The following is a 20882-nucleotide window of genomic DNA, read 5'->3' on the forward strand; positions in this document are numbered from 1 at the left end:
AAGAGCTTTTGCCACCCGCACTGCTGGGATGGAAAGATCAGCTATAACACTGAAACACGCTGGGCAGCATCAAGCCAAAAGCATATTTCACCTTTAAGATCTAAAGGCATCGTTACACCTGAACAGCACTCCAGTTTGTTTAACTAATAGCTCGAGTTATTTCATACACCAGGGGCTTCCCGAATTGTCCACGTTAGGACACACATACCCAAAACGGGCTTTGCTTCCAACACTTCTACCTTTCCACACTTTGCATTAGGGGTTGTAGGGGCTTCCATCTCTCGCTATTTTCAGTTTACTTAGCTTGCATACCGAAACTGGGAATGAATGTGTACATATATATAATGTACACACATATACACACACACCCTTTGCTGCGTAAGAAAGTAATTGATATAAAGGGAATATAAGCGGAAGACTGGATTGTGGAGATGACTGAACAAGCCAAAGGATTGATGGCGCGGGTTCTGTGTGTCCTGCCTTTTCTTCTGAGTTTCAGTTCTCTCCCAAAATCAACACGATGGTCTGCCGGTATCCACAGCTTCCCCTTCAGTATGGAACTAATTTGACGCAATCTCAGAAAGTTACCACATCGCATTCCAACGGGGAAATGTCATCAAAAGGTAGGACTCTGCAAGCCCTGCCCCAAAGCTGCAGATGACTGAGGTCTGAAATCAATCAGCTCAGCAAACAGATAAGCCTAATGCTTCGTCTCCCAGCTGAGCAATTGAATTCAGGAGGGGAGGATCGGCTGCTGAGATGGTAATCTTTGGACTTGAGGATCTGAAACTGCAGCCTCACCGGGAGTACGAGAACTAGGGTATATATCATTATCTGCTTTCCTTGTTCTTCCCCACACTTGGAAGAACGTTATCAGCTTTCAAAAACACTTAATTATTACTCCCACCATACTAACAAATGTTCGTTGGCAGATAAGGCAGACGTTTTAGTATGCCCTTCTGTTGATCTAGCTTGTCCTTGTTTCCAAAACGAAGATTACTTACCAACGCTTCCTGCTGGTTAGGGCATTAGCTGGCGTACTAACAGCTCATTAAAAACTCCAGACCCCTCTCTAAAGTTAACAGAATAGCAAAAGTTTATGCACGCTTGGCATTGGTAAAAAGAAAATGAAGCTGCATTTGCCATCAAAAATAGCCAGAGTGCAATCTGTATTTTGGTAAGAACAGAGAACTCATCTTGCAGTTTGTTCTAAACAAATCCCTGTTCCTGTACTCACAAAAATGGTACCAGCAATAAACTGATCATATATAATACACGTGGCCATACAGGTTCCACCTCGATCTGTCGTTCACTCAGACATGTCAGTGGGGGTCAGAAATATCAGAGAGGGGCGAGTTCTCTACAGTGAGACAGCTCCTGAGCACTAGGTAGGCTACCTGAGCGGCAGGATGAAGTTGTCTGGGTTCTTAAAGCAACTGTATACAGAAAAAGAAAGGCTAATAACCACTGCAGTAGAATGGGGGTAACAAGGGAAAACATGGGAGTGAAAGCAAATTACTACACCTTCTACCTCTGCAAAAGATAGAACTGCTGTGGCATACCTCACTTGAAAAAAAAACAGTTCAGAGCTTGAAGCATGACCAGGGGATTCTCACGCAAACTATTACAATTGCAAATCGCCAGTAATCTCACGTAGACTAGAGCAAAACTATTAAATGCGAATCCGTACAGATTTCTAGTCCTGATCTCTTGCTCTGTTTCTATGGTTATAAACATGTGCAGTGTTTTGTGGACAAATACATTGCCTTTATGCTTTACAGCAGGATTAAAAAAAGAATTTGAGAGTACTGCCTCAGGCCTTCTCAAGAGTATCTCTCAAGTTGCTTAAAAGCTATCTTTGCCAAGTAAAGAGGTGGTTTACACAGGTCCAAAAGAAGTCCTTCCCAGATGTGCTTCTCAAGATAGCATTCTTGACAACCTGGCAGTGCAAATAATTAAGACACTAAGAATGAAAAGTAGGGAAGATAGCACAACACGTATAACGTGTGTGACACTACGGCAAACTTCCCTGCGCCACATTTTTGCCTGGATATTGATCTACGGGAGTGCATCCAGGATAATTTAACTTCCATGGCAACTTCTCTAAAAAATAAAAGACAATAGTTATTGGTGATGTAACGCTTAGCCACTAGACATTATGGCATTTATGCTGGGAAGAGCATCAGCAAGTTTCTGTCCTACTAAACAACCTGCACATCTCCCTTCCCTGGTAATCAAACACCACTGTGCACTGAACGCTGTACTTTCAGCAGCTGTGCAGTAAGTGACTTGCCTGCGTGACCTTAGATCCTGTAACAAAAAGCTCCCCATTTTCCTCTTCAGAGGTCTGCAATATCCCAGAGACAAAACAGCCACTGATACAGAGGCTTGTAGAAGACTTGCAAGGGACAGAGATGAAGACCAAGTAGCACTGGTGGCCTCTGCTTTGTGATCCAGCTTGCAGCATCACCTTCCAATTAGCCCAAATAATAGCAAAGAGTTAGTAAATTACAGCCATAAATACCAGAAGCAAAATATGTATCCTCGGGCATTTACAGAGCCCAATTACACAGAATAAAAATTCCAGGTGAGGTCCTATTAGAACAACCTAACAACCTAGCTAAACGGTTCTAAGTAAATCAAGCAGAGCCTCGCAGGCCAGCGCCTAGGCGTGCTGGTCACTGCCAAGCAAGGGTTCACAGGACTTCTCTTTCTTTTGAAAGACCGTAAAGACACAGATGGCAGGAAAAGTTCGTCAAGCCCATCTAGTCATTAGCACGTTTTTAACGAAAACATAAAACTTCCACAACACTTAACTATTGCAGGGAGCATGAACAGAGCGCCCTTGCTGTTTTAGTTCATTTTTAAACTCCACTCCCCCTACCTTAAACTCCTTCTGTCCTTTCTAGCCTGAACACCAAACAGAACTTCCCTCGAAGCAAAACCAAAGAGGTAGCCGCGAGGAGAAGTTCCTCTACCTCTTCACCAGCGCTTGGCAGGAACGTGCCTCACTGCAGAGCTGTTTTCCTCCCTGAAGTCATAAAAAGGGGGAAGGGAGGTGGATTGCACGAGTCCTACAGCATCTGGCTATGCAATAAGACTCTTGAAATAATTTTCTCTGGTGTAGCGTATAGCCAACGAATCTGGCAAGAGGCAACTTTAAGCATGTGTTGCTGTGACAGCAATGAATTATCACCCCGGTCTGCTGCGAGATTAACACTTCCAACCTTGGCATGGGGAGCAGCCTGCTCAGATAGCGCCAGGAGCAGCGCTCCAGCACCAGACCTGAAAGGGTGGGCTCCCGGTGAGGGCTGCATGGCGCAGAAAGGCAGGCATGTCCCTGAACTGCAAACAAACAATTCCTATGGAAAAAGGCAGCACGCAGCCAAAAAAGCAGGAACACCAAGTGAAACTCAAGGTATTTGGGGTGGGAGGGGACACAGCCCTAGAAAACAAGGCTGCCCGTGAGGGAGGCCACGCACCGAGGACCGGTTACAGAAGGGAAACTATCACGGAACAGCCCAACAGATTTCTGCTTAGAGCAAAACCACCGAGCATCCAGTCAAACCAACCTGACACGAAGGAAGCTGCCCCGAAAGCTAGGTGCAAACTGCAGAGAGAAGCACTCACCGAGGCGATTACTCACCCTGTATTTCAGCATTTGTCAAATCTTTTGTGCTCCCCAGCGCTGCATGCCATTACCTGCAGGTTACGTGCGGCTCCAACCCATCTCTGGCCTCCCTGGAAGGTCGAAGATATTACATCCAAACCAGCTGCACTCGGGACTCCTGCCTGGCAGACCCGTAGCCTTCCGTCCCGCTTCTCCAGCTAACTACCTAAGAGTAGAAACCTCAAGACAGAGCTTCTTAATGCAAGTTTAATATTGAAATAAAAATAAAAATACGGGGAGAAGTGAGGAAAGCCACGATGCCAACAAAAACATGATGGAAACCCCTTCCTGCTTGAAGGCTCATCACACTTACACCTCCTTTTGCTTTGCAAAATGGGTAGGACTACAGAGCATGACTTCTAGCCTTTGATCTGGTTTGCTAGATTTTTTTCTCTAGAGGCAGTTATGAGATTCCACCAACCATCAGCCACACATACAGTGCAGCTTTATTTTGCTTCATGAACCAGAAATGTAAAATATTAATGCTGGTAGAATCGATTTCACAGATTAAGCATTCTACTGCCAAGATCTTAACTTAGAATATAAAATAAAATAAAGAAATAAACAAAAATAAATAAATAAATAAAAAATAAACAAACAAAACAAATAAAAGAAATATTTAAGCCCCAAAGGCTAAGCAGGATGACCTGAAGGGTATGAGTAAGTGAGGGTATGGCATTCAGCACTGAAGAAAACCAACACAAGAGTATTTAATCTCTTAAAAAAACAAAACCAGAACACCTAACTCACAATTAGTACTAGCTGGATATAAAAGTATGCTTCAAGTTACAGGAACAGTCTAATGGGCATCACAATCAGTATGATTTTACATGGAAAGTAGGTTTCTGCATGCCAGAAGGGAAACATTACGGTTTCCTTGACAAGCCTTGGCTCAAACGCACAGCTATACGTACATACAACATACCTCTCAACTCTCAAACATGACAACATGAGAGAGAATTAAATTACAATGCGCACTGAGGATTTTGTGAGCAAGTGGTTGCAATTAATCCCATATCTTGCTAGGGAGTTCCAATGCCCTGAGATTTGAAGCATCCCTACATGAACAAAGTTGGCGAAAACACCCAGCAAAGAGGAGGAAAGTGAGCTGCAGCAGGTTCTGTGGCTGAAGTCAGTTTGGAAAGACCTACTCTGGAAAGAAATCAGGAGAGTGCATCTAGAGCTTCTTAATACTGGCTTTAAATGATGAAATTAATGCTGCATTGGTTGGGAAGACCAAACTTCATCCAGGGGCACGGTTGCATGTGAAGTGTCCACAGACCAGATTTCAGTGTTCTGGGGCACAGCACCACCACTTAAACTCTACTGCCCTGCTCCACAGCACCAGTTAACGTGCAGCATCCATCCACATCTCACTTCCTGCGCCCATCTCAAATTCATCGCTCAAAGGAAAAAAAAAAAAAAAAAAGAAAATTAGAATTGGCAGCGGGTTTTTCTAACAAAAACTTACTTTACTACCTCCACTCCTGTGTTGTGTGCTAGTGTTGAAAGTTCTGTTCTCAGTTCCTCCAGAGCTGCTTGTACCTTGTTTCTCACCTTACCTTCCTTCCCAGTACTTTGTTAGTTCAAGCTAACTTCTGATAGACACGGCTTTAAGTCACTCGCCGTTTCCACCTACGACAAAATGCCAAATCCCAAATTTCAGAAACATCCTAGGGGATTATAAAAAGATTGGGCCATAGAGCCAGAGATGCTATTTAGGGAGACAATGACTATCCAGGGAGACGATGTGAGTCACTGCTTTCTGGGGTCCATTCTGCTTGTAGCTCTCCTCCCGCATGGATAACCATGGGAGCATGGAAGATAAAGGGCACATCCATCCTTCCTTGCCTATTCCTGCTAGCACCCATAAGGTTCTGGAGGCCTACAGCTTTCTTTATTTGTTATGCTCAAGGAGCATATGCATTTCTAGGGAACTGAAAGGCCTTTTATATGTAAAATTGTCTTTATTAGTTTTATTTAAATCAGACACTTGAAAAATCTGACAAAAATAAGATTACACTCCTTTATTATTTTTTTTTCCAAGCTACAGTTCAGTATCTTGAGCTACATCAACTATCTGTGCGGCAAGTGCCACCAAAGTAAAATCCAAGCTTGACAGCTATTTCGGGCAGCTGGATTAGAAGTGTTATCTGCATTAATGGGGCAACAAGAGTAATGCCTTCTGGGGCAAGAGTGTGATGAAACATCAGGTAGTTTGAGTCTCTGAGCTCCTCTAGAAAACATCTACTGTTTGAGCAGCCATCAGATGATAGGATCCTTCAGGGCGTTTCACTTGTTTACTACCCTCACCTCCACAAGATGGAAATCTTCAAATGGGTGGGTTTTTTGCAAAGAACAGCTTCTGTGTGTATGAGGCTAAGCTGCTGCTAGAAGACCACTGTCTCTGAGCTCAAGGATTAAGAGGGTTGCAGGGCTGAGGTGGACCAGCAGACCTACCTACTGCCGTAGCACTGACCACACATTTCATTGCTTTTCTAAGAAATTTATTTCAGTAGAAGCTAGAAAGTCAGCTCATGAAATGAGGTGATTAAGACTTCTGAAACCTTCCATTCTGAGCACGCTTAAAGTAGGCACTCTCATGCAGCAATATGAAGGGTATTTTTGAAAAAAAGAAAGTGCATTAGTGTTAGCAAGCTGCTTATTTTCTGGGTATTTTATAGATGGTGGGAGAAAAAAACAAGATAACATATCAGGTAATATTGCAGTTGCTCAATATTACGGTATTTTTGATCTGATTATCTGTACAACCTATGGAATACAACACTCTGCAGATACAGTAAGGAAACATAGAACTGGGAAAAAAGGAGGCACTAACACATTCAAAACATTTCAGAAGCTGCTTGCCATACTGCGCATCTCCTCACGAGCAGGTCCACAGATGCTCATCCAGTCCCTTGATGGCTGCTCCGGTACCGGAGGGATGAGACCAGCACGAGCCCTTGCCCAAGGATGTCCTGGTGGGGCTGCAGGGCACCAGCACCTCTCCTCGACCCCGGGATGGGTGCGCTGGGGTTTCACTGGAGTGCTGCTATTCTCCTGCTGTCTCCATCTGGCATCCCAGTCCCTCAGGGCTACAGCCAGCTGGCACGGTTTAGAACAGCCTTCGGGCTGCTCTAGACTACACAAGGGAGTAGGCCAGAGGAAAACCAGTACCATAAATAGCTAATTTACAATCCCATTATCCCATCATCCTCAACTATATGCAATATGAGCTAGCCACATGCCCCGTGACCAGATGCTCTGAACAAAAATAATAATAATAAAATTAAAAATTGAAAAAAAGAGAAGAGTTGAAACATCTCAACAGAGTTTGATTATAAAAGACAGAAATCTTAACTTAGAGACAGGCCTGTTAATAGAGGGAAACAAGTGCTCATAACTTGATTACTTAGAAAAACACTATTCATTTCATTAAATTAAATGCAATGTGAAAATGTGAATGTGAAAAGTGGATTTTCTGTAATAGCTGATCACAAATTACGGGCATTCTACACTCTCTGGTTCATTTATTTTTCACAAGGAAACTGGAGGAGGAGCACGTTATTTGCATAGAGGGGTAAGCTCTCATGACTGCAGAACATGAGACACGTGTCATACACCAGGCTCAGCGCACACCAGCACGCCCGTGAAAGCACGCCACACGAGCGATAGCAGGTACCATCACGGCACCTTTCAGATGAAGTTAGGGACGAGCCACGCTTTACAGAAGAGACAAGGACTACGTGGAGAACGTTCAAACAGAATCTGTCAGCGGCAAAGTCAGGAGAAAGGCAGCAGTTGCACGCTGCAGCAATTGCTGCTCAGAGTGCCTTGAGCATCCTCCAAGCATGAGCACTCAGGTCCTCTCCCATCACCCAGGCGCTCCTCCCCGCCAGCTACCAGCTGTACAGCTGCTCGTTCAGCCCCACGCTGACACACAGCATACAGCCAACCCAGCTGAAATAGTATTAAGAAGAAAAAAAAAAGGTTTTTTTCATCCTTAACTGTTCTTCTTTCTGGTTCACAGCACGACCGCACCAATACGAGGTAGTGAATGGCGTGACAGCAAGAACACGCTGCCTAGAGCTGGTAATTCCTTAAGCTGTGAAGGAAAGGCACGTACCCACAGCCGAGGCGCTGGATCTCTCGTCCCCCAGGTGCTATCCTTCAGCGATAACGCACGGCCACTTCCAAACTTCACGTCTCTTGCTCCTCCAGTAAGTCAAATACTGCCCTGCTACATCCGTACTGCATCTGAATGGATTTTTGTCACCCAAACCACGTGCCAATTCCATCCATGTTTGTGTCTCACCAAGACCCACAGATACAGCTCGCTTTCACATTTTAACTCGAGCTTTTAACGTCTGTCAGATTTGCTAACTTGTGTTTTCCTGCTTCATGTCATCTTCCTGTGTTCTTTTTACCACTGCTTAAAACAATTTGTTTGCACAACAGCTCCAACCTGCAGGGACAACGTACTTCCAGAACTGCCTTGCTTTACAACAAATTGCTCTAACACGGTTGTTCTTCAGGTTAGTGCAAAACGAGTTCTTTGCTGATTGCTTCTTCCTCTGCAGTCAGACTTCTGCAGTATGCAGCTCTTTACGAAAGGCAAAGACCCCACCTCCTGCTGCCTGAAATCTTTCATGAAGGGCCTGAAAAACTCGCATGCCAACCATGACACGTCCCTGTGAGCTCAGACACGTGTTCCCTTCCCTTAAGTTTCCTTTTTGCCAAATACTTAGCCACACGGAGGGACAAAAGATTTACTTAGCATCGTAAAGCAAGCTCACTAATGCTCCAGGTATATTTTTCGTTTTTAAACTTGGCACTATTTCACAAACATACACTGCTACTCCGTAGAATTATGAATTTTGGTACCACTCCACTTTGTGACTCAGGCCCCTTCAATTAGCAAACAAGTGATTGAGAGCGACTCTTCTGCACGTGCAAGTCTGAATCGATCCTGGCAACTGAATCAATGCAGAAAATTCTAAGGAGATAAAGAAAAGAAAGTGAATTTACTGGGGGCAACACTAAAATTAAACATCAAGAAAACTCGCAAGAAGCAGAATTACGACATGACAGCGAAACAAATCACTAAAAGTAGTAATGTAAAATTACGTTGGATGAAGCCTAGGACCAATTTCCTTGTGGAACAACCTCTTAGAACAAAACCTTGTTCCTCTTCACACACATAACTCGCAGTAACTCCTGAAACTATTTTCACTGCCTTTTCTACTCTGCTCTCCACAACACTGTTAAGATCATCCCACTACCATAAACACAAATGGGAGTCAGGAATGCCCAAATAATTAGCAATGTTAACAGCAAAACATACCTGACAATTAACCTGGGGGGAAGGACGCCTGTTAAGTGAGCGCGACCAAAGTCAGCAATGTACAGAAAACACATCTACATGAGAACTTCACCCTAGTCATTTTCTGCCCAGCAAGCCAGTTTAAGAACAAAACGGGGCAGTATCATGGAGATAACCAAGCCCAGCTAGGCAAAGAAAAACATATAACCCTAAGACAAATTCTGCATTTGTCACCAGAGGGCACAGGGTCACAAAACCTCACCTACCAGAAATGAGGTATCAGAATGAGTCAGCTATCTCAGCTGTCTTCGCTTATAAAGTTGTCATACATCTGGTGTGAGATAAATCTTACTTTTATTTGCCAAGTATATTCTAAAGAACATCCTTTAAAATCTGACTTGCGTGCAACAACAAGTCTGAACGCACAGGACAGGAGCCCAAATTGTAACTCTGTCAAGTAACATTAGGCGGTTCAAAGACACAACGGGGATGGGAGGAATCATCTGTGTTTTTATTACAGAAATTATTGGGAAGGGGGTGAGGAAGTGCAATAATAAAGGTTATGGAGATGCCGTTTTCTCCCTCTCTGTGCCAACACACTGCACTAAGACAACTCAAGTTTGTATTTTATGGAAAACAAAAGCCCTTTACAAACAGAAGCAAAACATACATATAGAAGCCCTGACGTTATATTCAGAAAGAGAAATCTGACACCAAATCCCAACAAAAAGGCTCCTTAGACGCATGAACTTCTGAGTGAAAGGCAAGGCAATCACCACAAATGGAACTCAGCGCTTGATACTCCATTATCCACTTAGCTGTATCCAAATACTACTAGGTCTTTTGTGTGCTTAAGCAAAAGAAATATTTCTTATTGCTAATTTTGCAATTTTCACTCTTTACAGGTATACATATTACTTTCTAACCTGTGGATTTGCATACACATGGATGAAAACTGGTTTAACGTACAAGGGCATGCACTGCAACACAGAACTCCGGGCGACGGCAATAATGAAAAAAACGAGATATTCTAATAAACTGAAATGTAGATTAATCACCTCTACTGTTTAATTCTACATAAACACAACTCAGTGAATAAGCACAGAGTTAGATTTCTACAGCCTACGTGTACAAGCAGAAGACCTCAGCTGTGAGTGGAAACCAAGTGCCACGCTGCAAAGCAGCACGGTGCAGGAGGAGCGTGGCTGGGAGCGCGGCAAAACGTAGGTTCTCTTCTGCACTTACTATTAAGGCAATGTCACGTTTAGCCAGCTGCTTCTCACTGCCGTGAAGAATATGAGGATGTTTAAAATATTTGGCATGTTTCGTGTTGTCAGAATTTGTCACAGTACACCAGAATTTGCCCTGGCCCCAGTGTTTAAGCTAAAAAAGATACTGCATTTGTTAAGTGTGTTGAAAACAACTTTTGTTACCATGCCCACTCTTTTTTTGCGTTTCACCTTGCCAAATACACAATTTTTTAATTCAGTGACAGATTTAGTACACTGTAGACCTTCAGAGAAGTATTTCCCAGGGATAGTCTGACATCACCAGCCATGCACAAGGCAGACAAGAAGAATCATGTTAATTTCGAGCTCCATTAAGCACAGGAAAGGAAGAAGGAAACAAAAAAAAATCTTCACCAACTTGGAAAAAATCAGCAGATACTCAGAAAAAAAAATCAAGAATTTTTAAGTAGCGTTACACATAGCTGACAGGCTTTCAAAAAACCTTGACTGAAGAACTGAAAAAAGTCTGAATATTTGCTTTATTTCGTGCACAAAAGAATGTGAGGAGACAGGCTGTTTGCTAATCAGTCACCTACTGATAAAGTGAATCTCGGGTTACTTGGAGTCAATTGGTGTCTGGTAACAGTTCACTTTACTGATCATCAAACAGGTCTTGAATAGATAAAACCAGTCTTTTTCTTAAATAGGAGATAGCGACACGGCAGAGGCTGTCCTGGCACTGAAGTAAACCAGGCACTCCGAAGTTGCTATGCGAGTTGCATTCATACGGTACCACTATTTGGGAACACGTTTTGAAGAGAATGGAGGTTAATTTTGCAATGACTAACTCGTTTCAGCCTTGATTGTACTACGAGCTAATGCAGCAAAAGTTCTTATCTTGAATTAAGCAGGGTGTACATAAAGGACTGCCAAATCGATACGCAAAAGAACACAACTACCAAGACAGAGCCTTTCATCCCGTCCGAATACATCCATCAGCTTCCAGAACCGCTTCTGCCCAGGACAGGTTCCCAGCTCAGCCCTCTCGGATAACATACGGCTCTCCACGCACTCCAGCACCGCTTGCTGACAACACGGGCCAGGCTAACAAAATACGCTGTAATGCCATCATAGCATTTCACTCACTTAGCTCCACTGCCCACAGGTTAACAAGAGCCTCGAGACAGCTGCTCTAGGCAGCTCGTGCTGTCCAAGCCCAGAGAGGCTCTAACAAAGATGACTTTTTTTTTTTTACAATACATTTCTAGTAAATCCAGCAGAACGCACACAGGTCACCTTCAGATTGCCTTTCCTGTGATGCCACTGCCTGATATGCATGAGTGTGCATGCATCTCCTCACCTTCGATGCCATATGCTACAGCTCCACCAGAAGAATTTGGAGAATCACGAGAATACAAAAATTTTTAAAAAATGCAAGTTGTGTTTCCAGCCATACCTTCAATTTCATTTGGCCGATAAGAGCCCTACATCTCTCCATCCACCAGGAAGCAAACAGGCATCAAGTCATAGTCCTAAGTCAATCATGCAAAACCAAGAAAAACTATGGGTGCTAGGTTTTGTGTGAGAAACACAAACATTTTAACTGAGATAATCCTTCTCTGGTTTAAAACAGATCAGCCACCACAGGGATCCGCGCTAACATTTGTGACAGCAGTTGTTACAAAGCAGAACCCCCGGAGTACATCCAAAGGAAAACATACTTTTTTTTTTTGCTTAAAGACTCAAGAAGTAGTAAGCCAGGAGAAGGGGAATCAACAAGTCGCAAGCAGGCGACTTGCACCACCAGTCTGCAGCATTTACCCGTTGATTTGTTACTGCAGCACTAAGACAGAAAATCCTCAAATGAAAGAAAGAAGGTAGAAGGTTTAGAACTGATCTGCAGCTCTGGTTTCACGTTAGCGCTACAGATTAAGGCCTGAAACAAAAATGAGGATATCAGCTAGCCTTTGTTTGGGGTTTAAAGCTTTGATGGCTTAAAATAAAGCTCAACAGATAGTCCAACAAATCAAGCAAACCCATTCTGCTCTGCTCACCTTCACGCTATTAGCTGTCATTCTGGTTTTAAAGGTTTCAACACTTTGGGTGTGTTTTTTATTTTTTTTTTAAGCAAGTAAGATCATTGACTTCAGAAAAAATGAAAGAGACGCTACAGTTGCCTCCCAGAAAACAGCCTGGCTGTTAGCAAACCTTTACTCCTGATAGGACTACAGAAAAAGAAGCAGCCTTCTTCCAAGTAAAGTCCGGGGAAGTCTGTGTTTCTTTTGCCCTTTTGTCTCTCCATCCATATTAAAAAGAAACAGAACTATTTACTACTCATGAATCAGCCTCAGTGATAGGGAACTGTGTAACCTTTGTATCAGACATCTGACTCTAAGTGCTGACCTGCGAAGGTGGGCACAAGTGTTCTGCTAAGTCCTGATGGTTCGGATCGCACAGCTTCAGAACTGGTATTGGTTACCTTGGAATTCATGGCACAAGGCTCCTTCCTAACCTTTGGCCAAGAAACCAACCATTTCTTTAAAAACCACGGTATAGGGGACACAGCAGGGATGAACACCAACGAGAAGAGGAACGACTTGTATTATATTCTTCCTCGATGCCACAGACATCAGCGCAGGGGGGCATTCTCAATGTGGCTTTGCTAACACAAGCACCGTGTACAAGGCTCTACTGCGTGCAGAGTAAAACCTAACGCCTGGGAACTCTCGTACCGCAGGCTGTGCCTTCACACCCAGAGGAAAGAGAACATTACCTTCAGCACGTTTAAGGACCTTTTTACTCCTTAGAGGTTAAGGGCTAAGGAAGGTTGATCGTTTACAGAACTGGAGACTTTCTGAATAATGAAGCTTGCAGTTGATTTTGACACTTCTTACGGGCCTTCAGGGAGAAGGTAGTCCCCACAACACATGGCAAGAACATCCTTCCCGAGTTTGTGAATCAGATAGCTCGCACAGGCAGCCAAAGCGGAGTATGCAGCTGAAAGAGAGACATGCTTCTTGAATCCTGGAATCCTCTTTCAAACTCTCCACGGGATTTGTAATCCAGAAGTTTGGTGCATATGCTAAAAATGTTAAAGAAAAACAAGCTAAGATTTCCTTATTAATTTAAGAAATAAAAATACCAAGTCTGAGAAGGCAGCACAGCCTGGTAAGGTTCTTCGCCCATCTGTTATGATAAAAAGCAAATTGCCTCAGCAACGCTTCCCTGTTCCTGGACAGGTACACGAGGCAAGGCTGTAAGGGAGAAAGCAAGAGAGCAAGCATGCCTCAACAGGCATTCAAGGAGAAGGTCATTTCAGCAAGAACTTAACCCGTCAATATGGACTGAACCACAATATTTGCTACTGAAAATATGACACAGCATTTATTTGCTAGGAGATTATCAAACTTTTCCTACTCTGGAAGTTAGGAAATGAACCGAAGTCATTTTGGTTTCAAGTATCTATGAACTAATTCTCTGAATTATTAGAAGGAAGAAAGGATTCAAAGTCAGAAGTGAATACACGTGAGTGGGGAGATGAATACCTGCGGACAGATCACCACCAATAAAGAAGAATGTTTCTTCAAATCTGAAAGCATCATTGGCTTGGAGCGGCCATGTGAAGAAAGAATAATGGAAGAACAATAAGAAGAAATATGCTAGAATGTGCCCACTATCAAAGAGAGCCTGGGACAGGCAATTATGCTTTGGTCTGTTGTCAGAAACACAAAACATTCTGAAATTTCAGACAGGACCTTGTCCGTACCATGGCCACGCTCATGACTACCAGATCACTTCATCACAACATCAAGCACCTTTTCAGAGCAGCTATGTAAGACCCATTCAGAACTGGAAGGGCAGCTTGCCTCCAAGGCAGGAGGTCCAACAAGACGGAATTTAATTGTAAAGGCAGCTGCCCTTCAAGTGCTGAAGCCATTACTTACCAACTGCAAGACACAAAGATGCATCTACATGTCTAACTGTTCTCTGATGGGGACCAGGAACTGTTCAGCACTGCAAAACAGATTTTCCTCATCTGTAACTGCAAAGGAATAAGCAAAGCTTTTCAAGTGTGGCTCTACAGACAAGACGGAGAAGCTGACGTGAAGGGCTGGCAGGAAGTCTTTTTAGCATCCTCTGCCTCTTCCATAATTCCTGAGCAGGAAGCAATGCTGTCAAATTTAAGGACCTCCTATACAGTGTTACTTGGGAAGTATTTTCTACATCAAAATACTCAAGGTAAAGCCCATGACCTACAGAAGTTGCTGGCAAAGCTCTTATTCACCAAACAGATACTACCACAAATTAAAAATCAAGGCTTACTGGTCAAAGTCCCAAAGTCAAGACAGTCAGCACTGATTTTGTGCCATCTGACATACACCTTCAGTGCTGAAATCTACTTCCAACTTTTTGTCTCCATTATTACAATTCCAAGACCCCCCGTTCTTCTGATTTCTTCCTCTACCCGTTTTCCTGTTCCACTCCTCAAACAATCTGACACTCGGGTTTTGTCTTCACTTCTGCTTTACCATCAGCAGCACATCTACACTGTGGCAAAGCCTCTTCCTACCAGAGCACGTAGCACAACTGCTGCACTTACTACTTTGGCCAAGATGCAGGGAGGCAAGCGACAGCTTAGCTCCTTGATGCAGACGCAACGATGCACCAGCATGAGAGCTGAAATCCCACGTAAGCAACGCTTCAGAAGCGAATACAGTCCTGAAACCCTTCACCAGCATTCCAGCATCTTCACAGGTATACTCGTATTTACCTCTCGCTTCCGATTGAGAATTCAAATCTACATTCAGGAGATAGCTTTCCAACCACAAACAACGCTTCACAGCTATTTTATTTAAAACCCTGGACGTAAAGCATGCTGAACTGAGAGCTAAAGCTAATAAAAGGCTATTCGTGGGAAAGGTACGTATTAAAAATGAATAGCAAACAGCAAGCAGTGTTAAAATGGTCTTTCAAATCATAATGCAGTAAGCAGTCTAAGTAAAACGGGAGGAATGGACACTTTCTGCCCCCTGCAGTTTCTATTGCTATCTCGATTTTTAAGACAGCCTTAGGAGGGATAGGTGGTACATTAGCATTCTAGAAACCTAACAATTTAACATCTGGCTACCTAGCACCAACAGCCAAAACATTTTTTATACCTAGGTTCATTTGAATAACAGTTAAATTAATCAACATTTCCTATTAATGATCACCTAGCTATTTTGAATGTTTTCTGCGGTAACTGAATGATGTGATTGTCCCTGGCTTTGCAACAGAAACGACGATCGCCTCTCACCAAACCTTTATTTGACTTCTTCATTTTGATTAGCATCAAGAATGGGAATTCTCGCCAATGAACTGGTACTCTCAAGAAGTCAGAGACATGCTCCTAAAATGTATATACACACACACCCTATATATTATATATAAAGAATATGTCTGTGTACATATACAATCCTACATAAAGGACAGTGGATTTTCTAGCTATTAGACTGCAAACATCCCTCAAAACAGAGAATGCTGTTTATGAAATTTTACATTTAAAGCTGCAAGGCATACATGTGGACGGAGATTTCGGTAAAGAAAAAATCTACAGAAGGTCTCGTCTCCACATGCAGCAGAGCTAAGTACCGTTACTGCTTATACACTTTCTTCAATCTTTATGAATGCAGACTGGGAACTGAACCCCAAATTCATCCAGCCAAAGTGTCTCCCTGTCTGTGATCACTTACTCCCACACATTTCAGGCTGGCTGAATTCAAGAATCCAACTATTTTCAGGGTGGGTGGTAACCTGCTCAAAAAAAAAAATATGCATTTTTATCACATACTTGGAAAACTGATGTTTTCCGTGAGATGATAATTTTGAAACAATCTTGTTCTGCTTTATGAGCCTGACTGTACAAAGAAGTAAAGAGGAATTGAGAACAGGCTGATTACAGTAGGAAATTATTTATTGCCAGCTGATTTTTAACCAATGATGAGTGCATCACTACTGTCAGATTTCAGAAGAAAAAAAAAAAAAACAAACTGTTGCAGCATACAAATGCTATGCAGGTTACAAAGGACGCTCCATATTAAAATAGGAAAGTTAAAGCGTTAATTTCACTGATGAAATTCACCTGAGACATCTTCATTCCTCACCTATATTTTTTATTCCAAAACACACGTGTATTTTTCCTCCACTTAAGCTGTATGTACCCCGCAGTATATACCATTTTTATTTCGACACACTGAAGGTTAAATAAGACCAGATTTAGACTACTGTACTTCATGATAGTAGTTTGCAATAGATTCTATAGGTTGAAAGCAACTTGGGCTATGTTTTGCAGGGCTACCAACTGAGTGACTATACTTAAAACGTTTCTTCTGTGATCCCATTTTTTCCCCTTTAAGTAAAAAAGGGACAACTGGAGTGTCCTGAGAACACAAACCAAAGACAGAACTGCGAACTGCCTCACCCCTCAAGACCACCATTCACACCATTACCAGTCCTTACGGATAAGCCGAGCACCTTCATGAGCACCAACACGGACCAGAAAGTTTTTCATGGGTTGCTTCACCACCAGCAGAACCCGGGCTGTCCCAAACCCCAACTTTTCCTACGTGTAGCTGCTGCGCTCCCCTTCTCGGCCATTAACACCGTCACTGATAGAAATCTGCAAAGTCACTTCCAAGTAAAAACTAGTTGATTGTAGGGAAAACAGCAGTTAGTTGAACAGTTAAGGGGCATCCTCCAGAAACGCGCATTTCGCCAGGAGCTGAATTTTCAAACATCGGTGGGAAAAACTCCGGAATCCCCTGATTAAGGTGAGTTTTTCTCCCGGCGTGTGCAGCGCCTGCCCTGAGCACCAACACACTCCGGGCACAACCCCCCCCCCCCCCTCCCTCTCCATGCCCTACAGAGCGGGCTCCTTCCCCCCAAACCCCACTGCAGCAGGAATCCCGTTCCCTAAGGGATTTATCCCAACGAGCAGCGCTGTATTTTGAAAAGGGATAAAAAATTTAAGAAGGAAATCAACCAAGCGGACCCCCCCCCCCCCCCCCGGCCATTGTGCCTCGCGGCTTCCCCCCCACACACACACACACGCCGAGGCCCCACAAAGCCGGGCCGCGGGCCGGCCGTGCCCATGGCCCCGGGGCTCCCCTCCCTTCCCTTCCCCTCCCCTGCCGGCCCTTCCCCTCCCTTCCCCTCCCCTCCCCCGCCGCCGGGTTCCGGGAAGCCTCCGGTACCTCCCGCACCTCCGGGAGGCGGCGGCGCTGCGGAACGGCCCCGGCACGGCTGCGAGGGGGAAGCCGCCGGGGCAGGTGGCGAGGAAGGGAAGGGGGCAAGGAAGGAAGGAGACCCCCGGGGGGGGTGGGGGTCGTGGCCCCCCGGTACAGCCCCGCTGCCCCCCCTCCCCCGTCCTCCCCCTCCCTCCCGGGGCTGCAAGAGGGGGGCTCGGGACCCCCGTGATCCCCCCCCCCCCGGTCCCCTGAGGGAGGGAGGGAGGGGAAGGGCAGGGAGAGAGGGGAAGGGCCTTGGGGGGGGGGGGGGGGGGGGGTTGTGCGGGCCGCCCCCCCGGTACCTTGCGCTTCCTGGTCTCGGCCGAGCCGCTCCAGACGAAGCACTGGTAGATGGCCCGCAGGTTCTGCTTCCAGTTCTCCACCTTGAAGCCGGTCACATGGCAGCACCCGGCCGCCGGCGGACTCATGTCAGACCCCCCCACATCAATCCGCCCGCGGAACGGGCCGGGCCGGGCCGGGCCGGGCCGGGGGGGCAGCGAGCCGGCCCCTTCCCCTTCCTCCCCCCCTTCTTCTTCCTCCTCCTCCTCCTCCTCCTCCGCAGCGCCAGGCGCGGGCACGGGGCCGGGGCCGCGCGCGCGCGTCCCCGTCCCCGTCCCCCCCCCCCCCCCCCTCCTTCTTTTCCCCTTTCCTCCGCCCTCCTCAGGGGCTCGGGCCCCTCCCGCCGCCTCCTGCCGCCTCCCGCCGCCGCGGGGGCCGCCACATAGAGCCCCGGCCCCCGAACAAAGCGCGGCGGCGGCGGCTGTGCCTCGCACCACACACACACAAAGATGGGGGCTTCCCTCAGGCGGCTGCCACCGGCCGCCGGCCGCTCCCTCTACCTCATAGAAGCCGCCGGGAGGGGAAAGGAACGTTGGGGGGGGGGGGGGGGGGGGAGGGCCGGCGGCGGCGCCCCCGGTGTGAGCGCGGCTGTGTGGGGAAAGGGGGCGAGGCCCCGCCCGCTGCCGCTCCCCTGCAGCCGGCCGCCCGCTCGGCGCCTGTCTCTTTAAATCGCGTCCCCCCCCCCCCCTTCCTTCCTTCTCCTCCTCCTTCTTCCTCCTCCTCGGCCGCACGCACCCCCCCCCCTCCGCCCGCCGGGTGCGATGGTCCGAGCCGCTAACTCAACCTAGCCCGCCAGGCCCGCGGTGGGACAGACCAACGGGGAAGGGGCGATGGGGGGGGGGCCCCTGCTCTGCCCCGCCGCACGGGAGGGAGGGAGGAGGAGGGGGGAAGGAGCGCTGCTATTGGTCCGCCCGCCTGTCGCTCCGCCGCTGAGGCTCGTCTCATTGACCGCTTTCCTTCTCCCCTCCTCTCACCCTTCCTACCTAGCGTTTCCCCCTGCCGGAAAGGGGCTGGGAAGGTCCGACTGATTGACAGGTCACGCAGCCAACGGCGAGAAGAGGCAGCACCACTGTTTAGAACGCTGCCTCAGGATTGGCCGGCTCACCCGTCAATCTCACGGCAAGCCGCAAGCCGATTGGCGGAGAGGAGCGGCGGGGGCGGTGCCGCCCAGCAGCGGCAGCAACAGCCTGCGCTGTGGGGGCAGCGGCGCTGTCACATCCGCCGGGGCCGGCCTCGGGGATGCCTGAGGGGAGCGGGGCTGCGGGGCCCGGCAGCGCCCGGCTCCCCCCGGGGGACCCGGCCCCAGCCGGCGGAGGAGGTGCCGGGCATGGCTCCGCGTCGCCCTCAGGCCCGCCCGTGCCCCCCTCCCTGCTCTGGTGGAAGAAATAAAAGCTCCCTGTAACCAGAAGGGGTGTAATGTCATTTTTTCCTGTCAGTGACTGCACGAGGAAAGGGGAAAACGGTGAAAAAATGGTTGAGTTACGGATCTGTGCAGAATCTGCCCTAAATCTGCGCAGAGCTCCTAGCTTGGGGGCTCCACGCGCTGCAGTTACGTGGTGGCGGAATGAGGCAAAGGGATGGGAAATGAGGCAAAAAGATGGGAAATGAGGCAAAAGGATGGGAGTTTTCCCCTCATTCGTGAAGAGACGCAGGAGGCTGTGCTTTGTGGGCTGCTAGGTTCTCTCACAAGCCCCGGGAGGGCTGTGTGGTAGGGAAGGTAATGGTTAAGTGCCACCGCATTATTTTATCAATCCGTTTTTCACTTACATACCTCCTCAGGAGCTATCACCTTGAAGGATACCAGGCAGATGGGAATAAAGTCCCGTCCGGCTTCCTGGCCTGTTGCTGCAACTTCCAGAAATCAAAGACAACTATCGCTTTCTGTCTTCCTTGGAGGTGCTGCCATTTGTAAAAGAAAGCAGGGTATCTAGTAGCACAAGACTGTTTTTCATCATTTTTGTGTAACTATAAGGTTGAGTGGCAAAGAAACTAGGGGATATAGGGCTAGGGCAAGACCTGGGTTTATTCCCTCCGACTGTGAAGCAGCAGCACCAGGCCACAGCACCCTGCAGCACAGCTCTGTGCTGAGTAACCTCCTGTAATGGTAACCCAGGTAGTTCAGTCTACCTGGCTTGTACAGCTCCTGAGCCTTGCTCTGAAATCCCTCTTCCATGCAGTTCGGGGATTACAGCTCCAGCACTGTACCAAAGATTGCCCCAGAGGGGAAAAACGGGATGCCAAGAGACCTTTGCATTGAACAGGAAAGGGCCTGCTTATCCCGCTTTGTACACAGCCTGGTAGAGGTTGCTAATTGCACTCAATGTTTCAGAAGATTACCTGTGAAATCTGGAGTTAGGCTACATCCTCCCTCTGACCCTAGATAATCATTACACCTATTAAGTCATCACAGCAAGTGTGCAACCTATACCTCTTCTGGAAAAGGTTACAAGAACGGGAGCTGCATACGTTTCCCACGGACTAACCTCGCACCCTCAGAGACGTTTCCATGTGACTGCAGCATCCTCTGACACTACCTGCTCATCCTAAAGCGAGAGAAAGCCTGTTGAGCCATAACAGGACTTCTAAGGAGTTAAAGGAGTTAGTTTTGAATTTGGCTTCTTGTGGAGCTAGAGGCATCTCAGCTTCAGTGTGGCCCATTTCATTCATTATTCTCCAAATTGAGTCAAATTCCAAGGGTTCCAAGGGTCTGGATGCTCTCATGTCTGTAGCAGGGCAAGAATATGAACACGTTGACCATCAGAACTAGCCACTGTTTCAAAAGCAACAGGCACAGAGACCCACCCCATACCCCATGAAAGCCACTTAAACATCCCTCAGAACAGAGGGAATTTAAAGACTACCAGCAAGTTGTATAGGAATGAATGGGATAGGTTATTAATGTCCTAACAGCATCTAGTATTTATTCTAATGAATCTTAGTATCTTCCAATTAAACACAAACCCCAATATTACTACAGACTAAATCCAAGCAGAGAGTTATTCTTATTCTGCAGCAACCTACTGTTACTAATCTTGAGCTTTTCTCCATGGCTACCA

At 46.5% G+C, this 20882-nt stretch overlaps 1 protein-coding gene across 4 annotated transcripts in view; it reads right to left on the minus strand.

Annotated features, from left to right (window-relative positions):
* The window catches only part of USP22 (ubiquitin specific peptidase 22), a 100028-nt gene extending 81319 nt beyond the window's left edge, over positions 1 to 18709 (minus strand). For 2 of the 4 annotated variants that reach the window (XM_083799750.1, XM_083799751.1), the window contains exon 1: positions 17790 to 18543. In XM_083799750.1, coding sequence (XP_083655876.1) covers positions 17790 to 17915 — 126 coding nt within the window. In that variant the 5' untranslated portion in view covers positions 17916 to 18543. Of the gene's footprint in view, positions 1 to 7796; positions 8667 to 17789 lie in introns of all 4 variants that reach the window. The other 2 variants (XM_083799753.1, XM_083799752.1) reach the window with 2 other exon arrangements.
* Between the last annotated feature and the right edge of the window lie 2173 nt (positions 18710 to 20882).

This window comes from Anser anser (assembly GCF_964211835.1).
Source record: "Anser anser genome assembly, chromosome: 15".
Lineage (NCBI taxonomy): Eukaryota > Metazoa > Chordata > Aves > Anseriformes > Anatidae > Anser > Anser anser.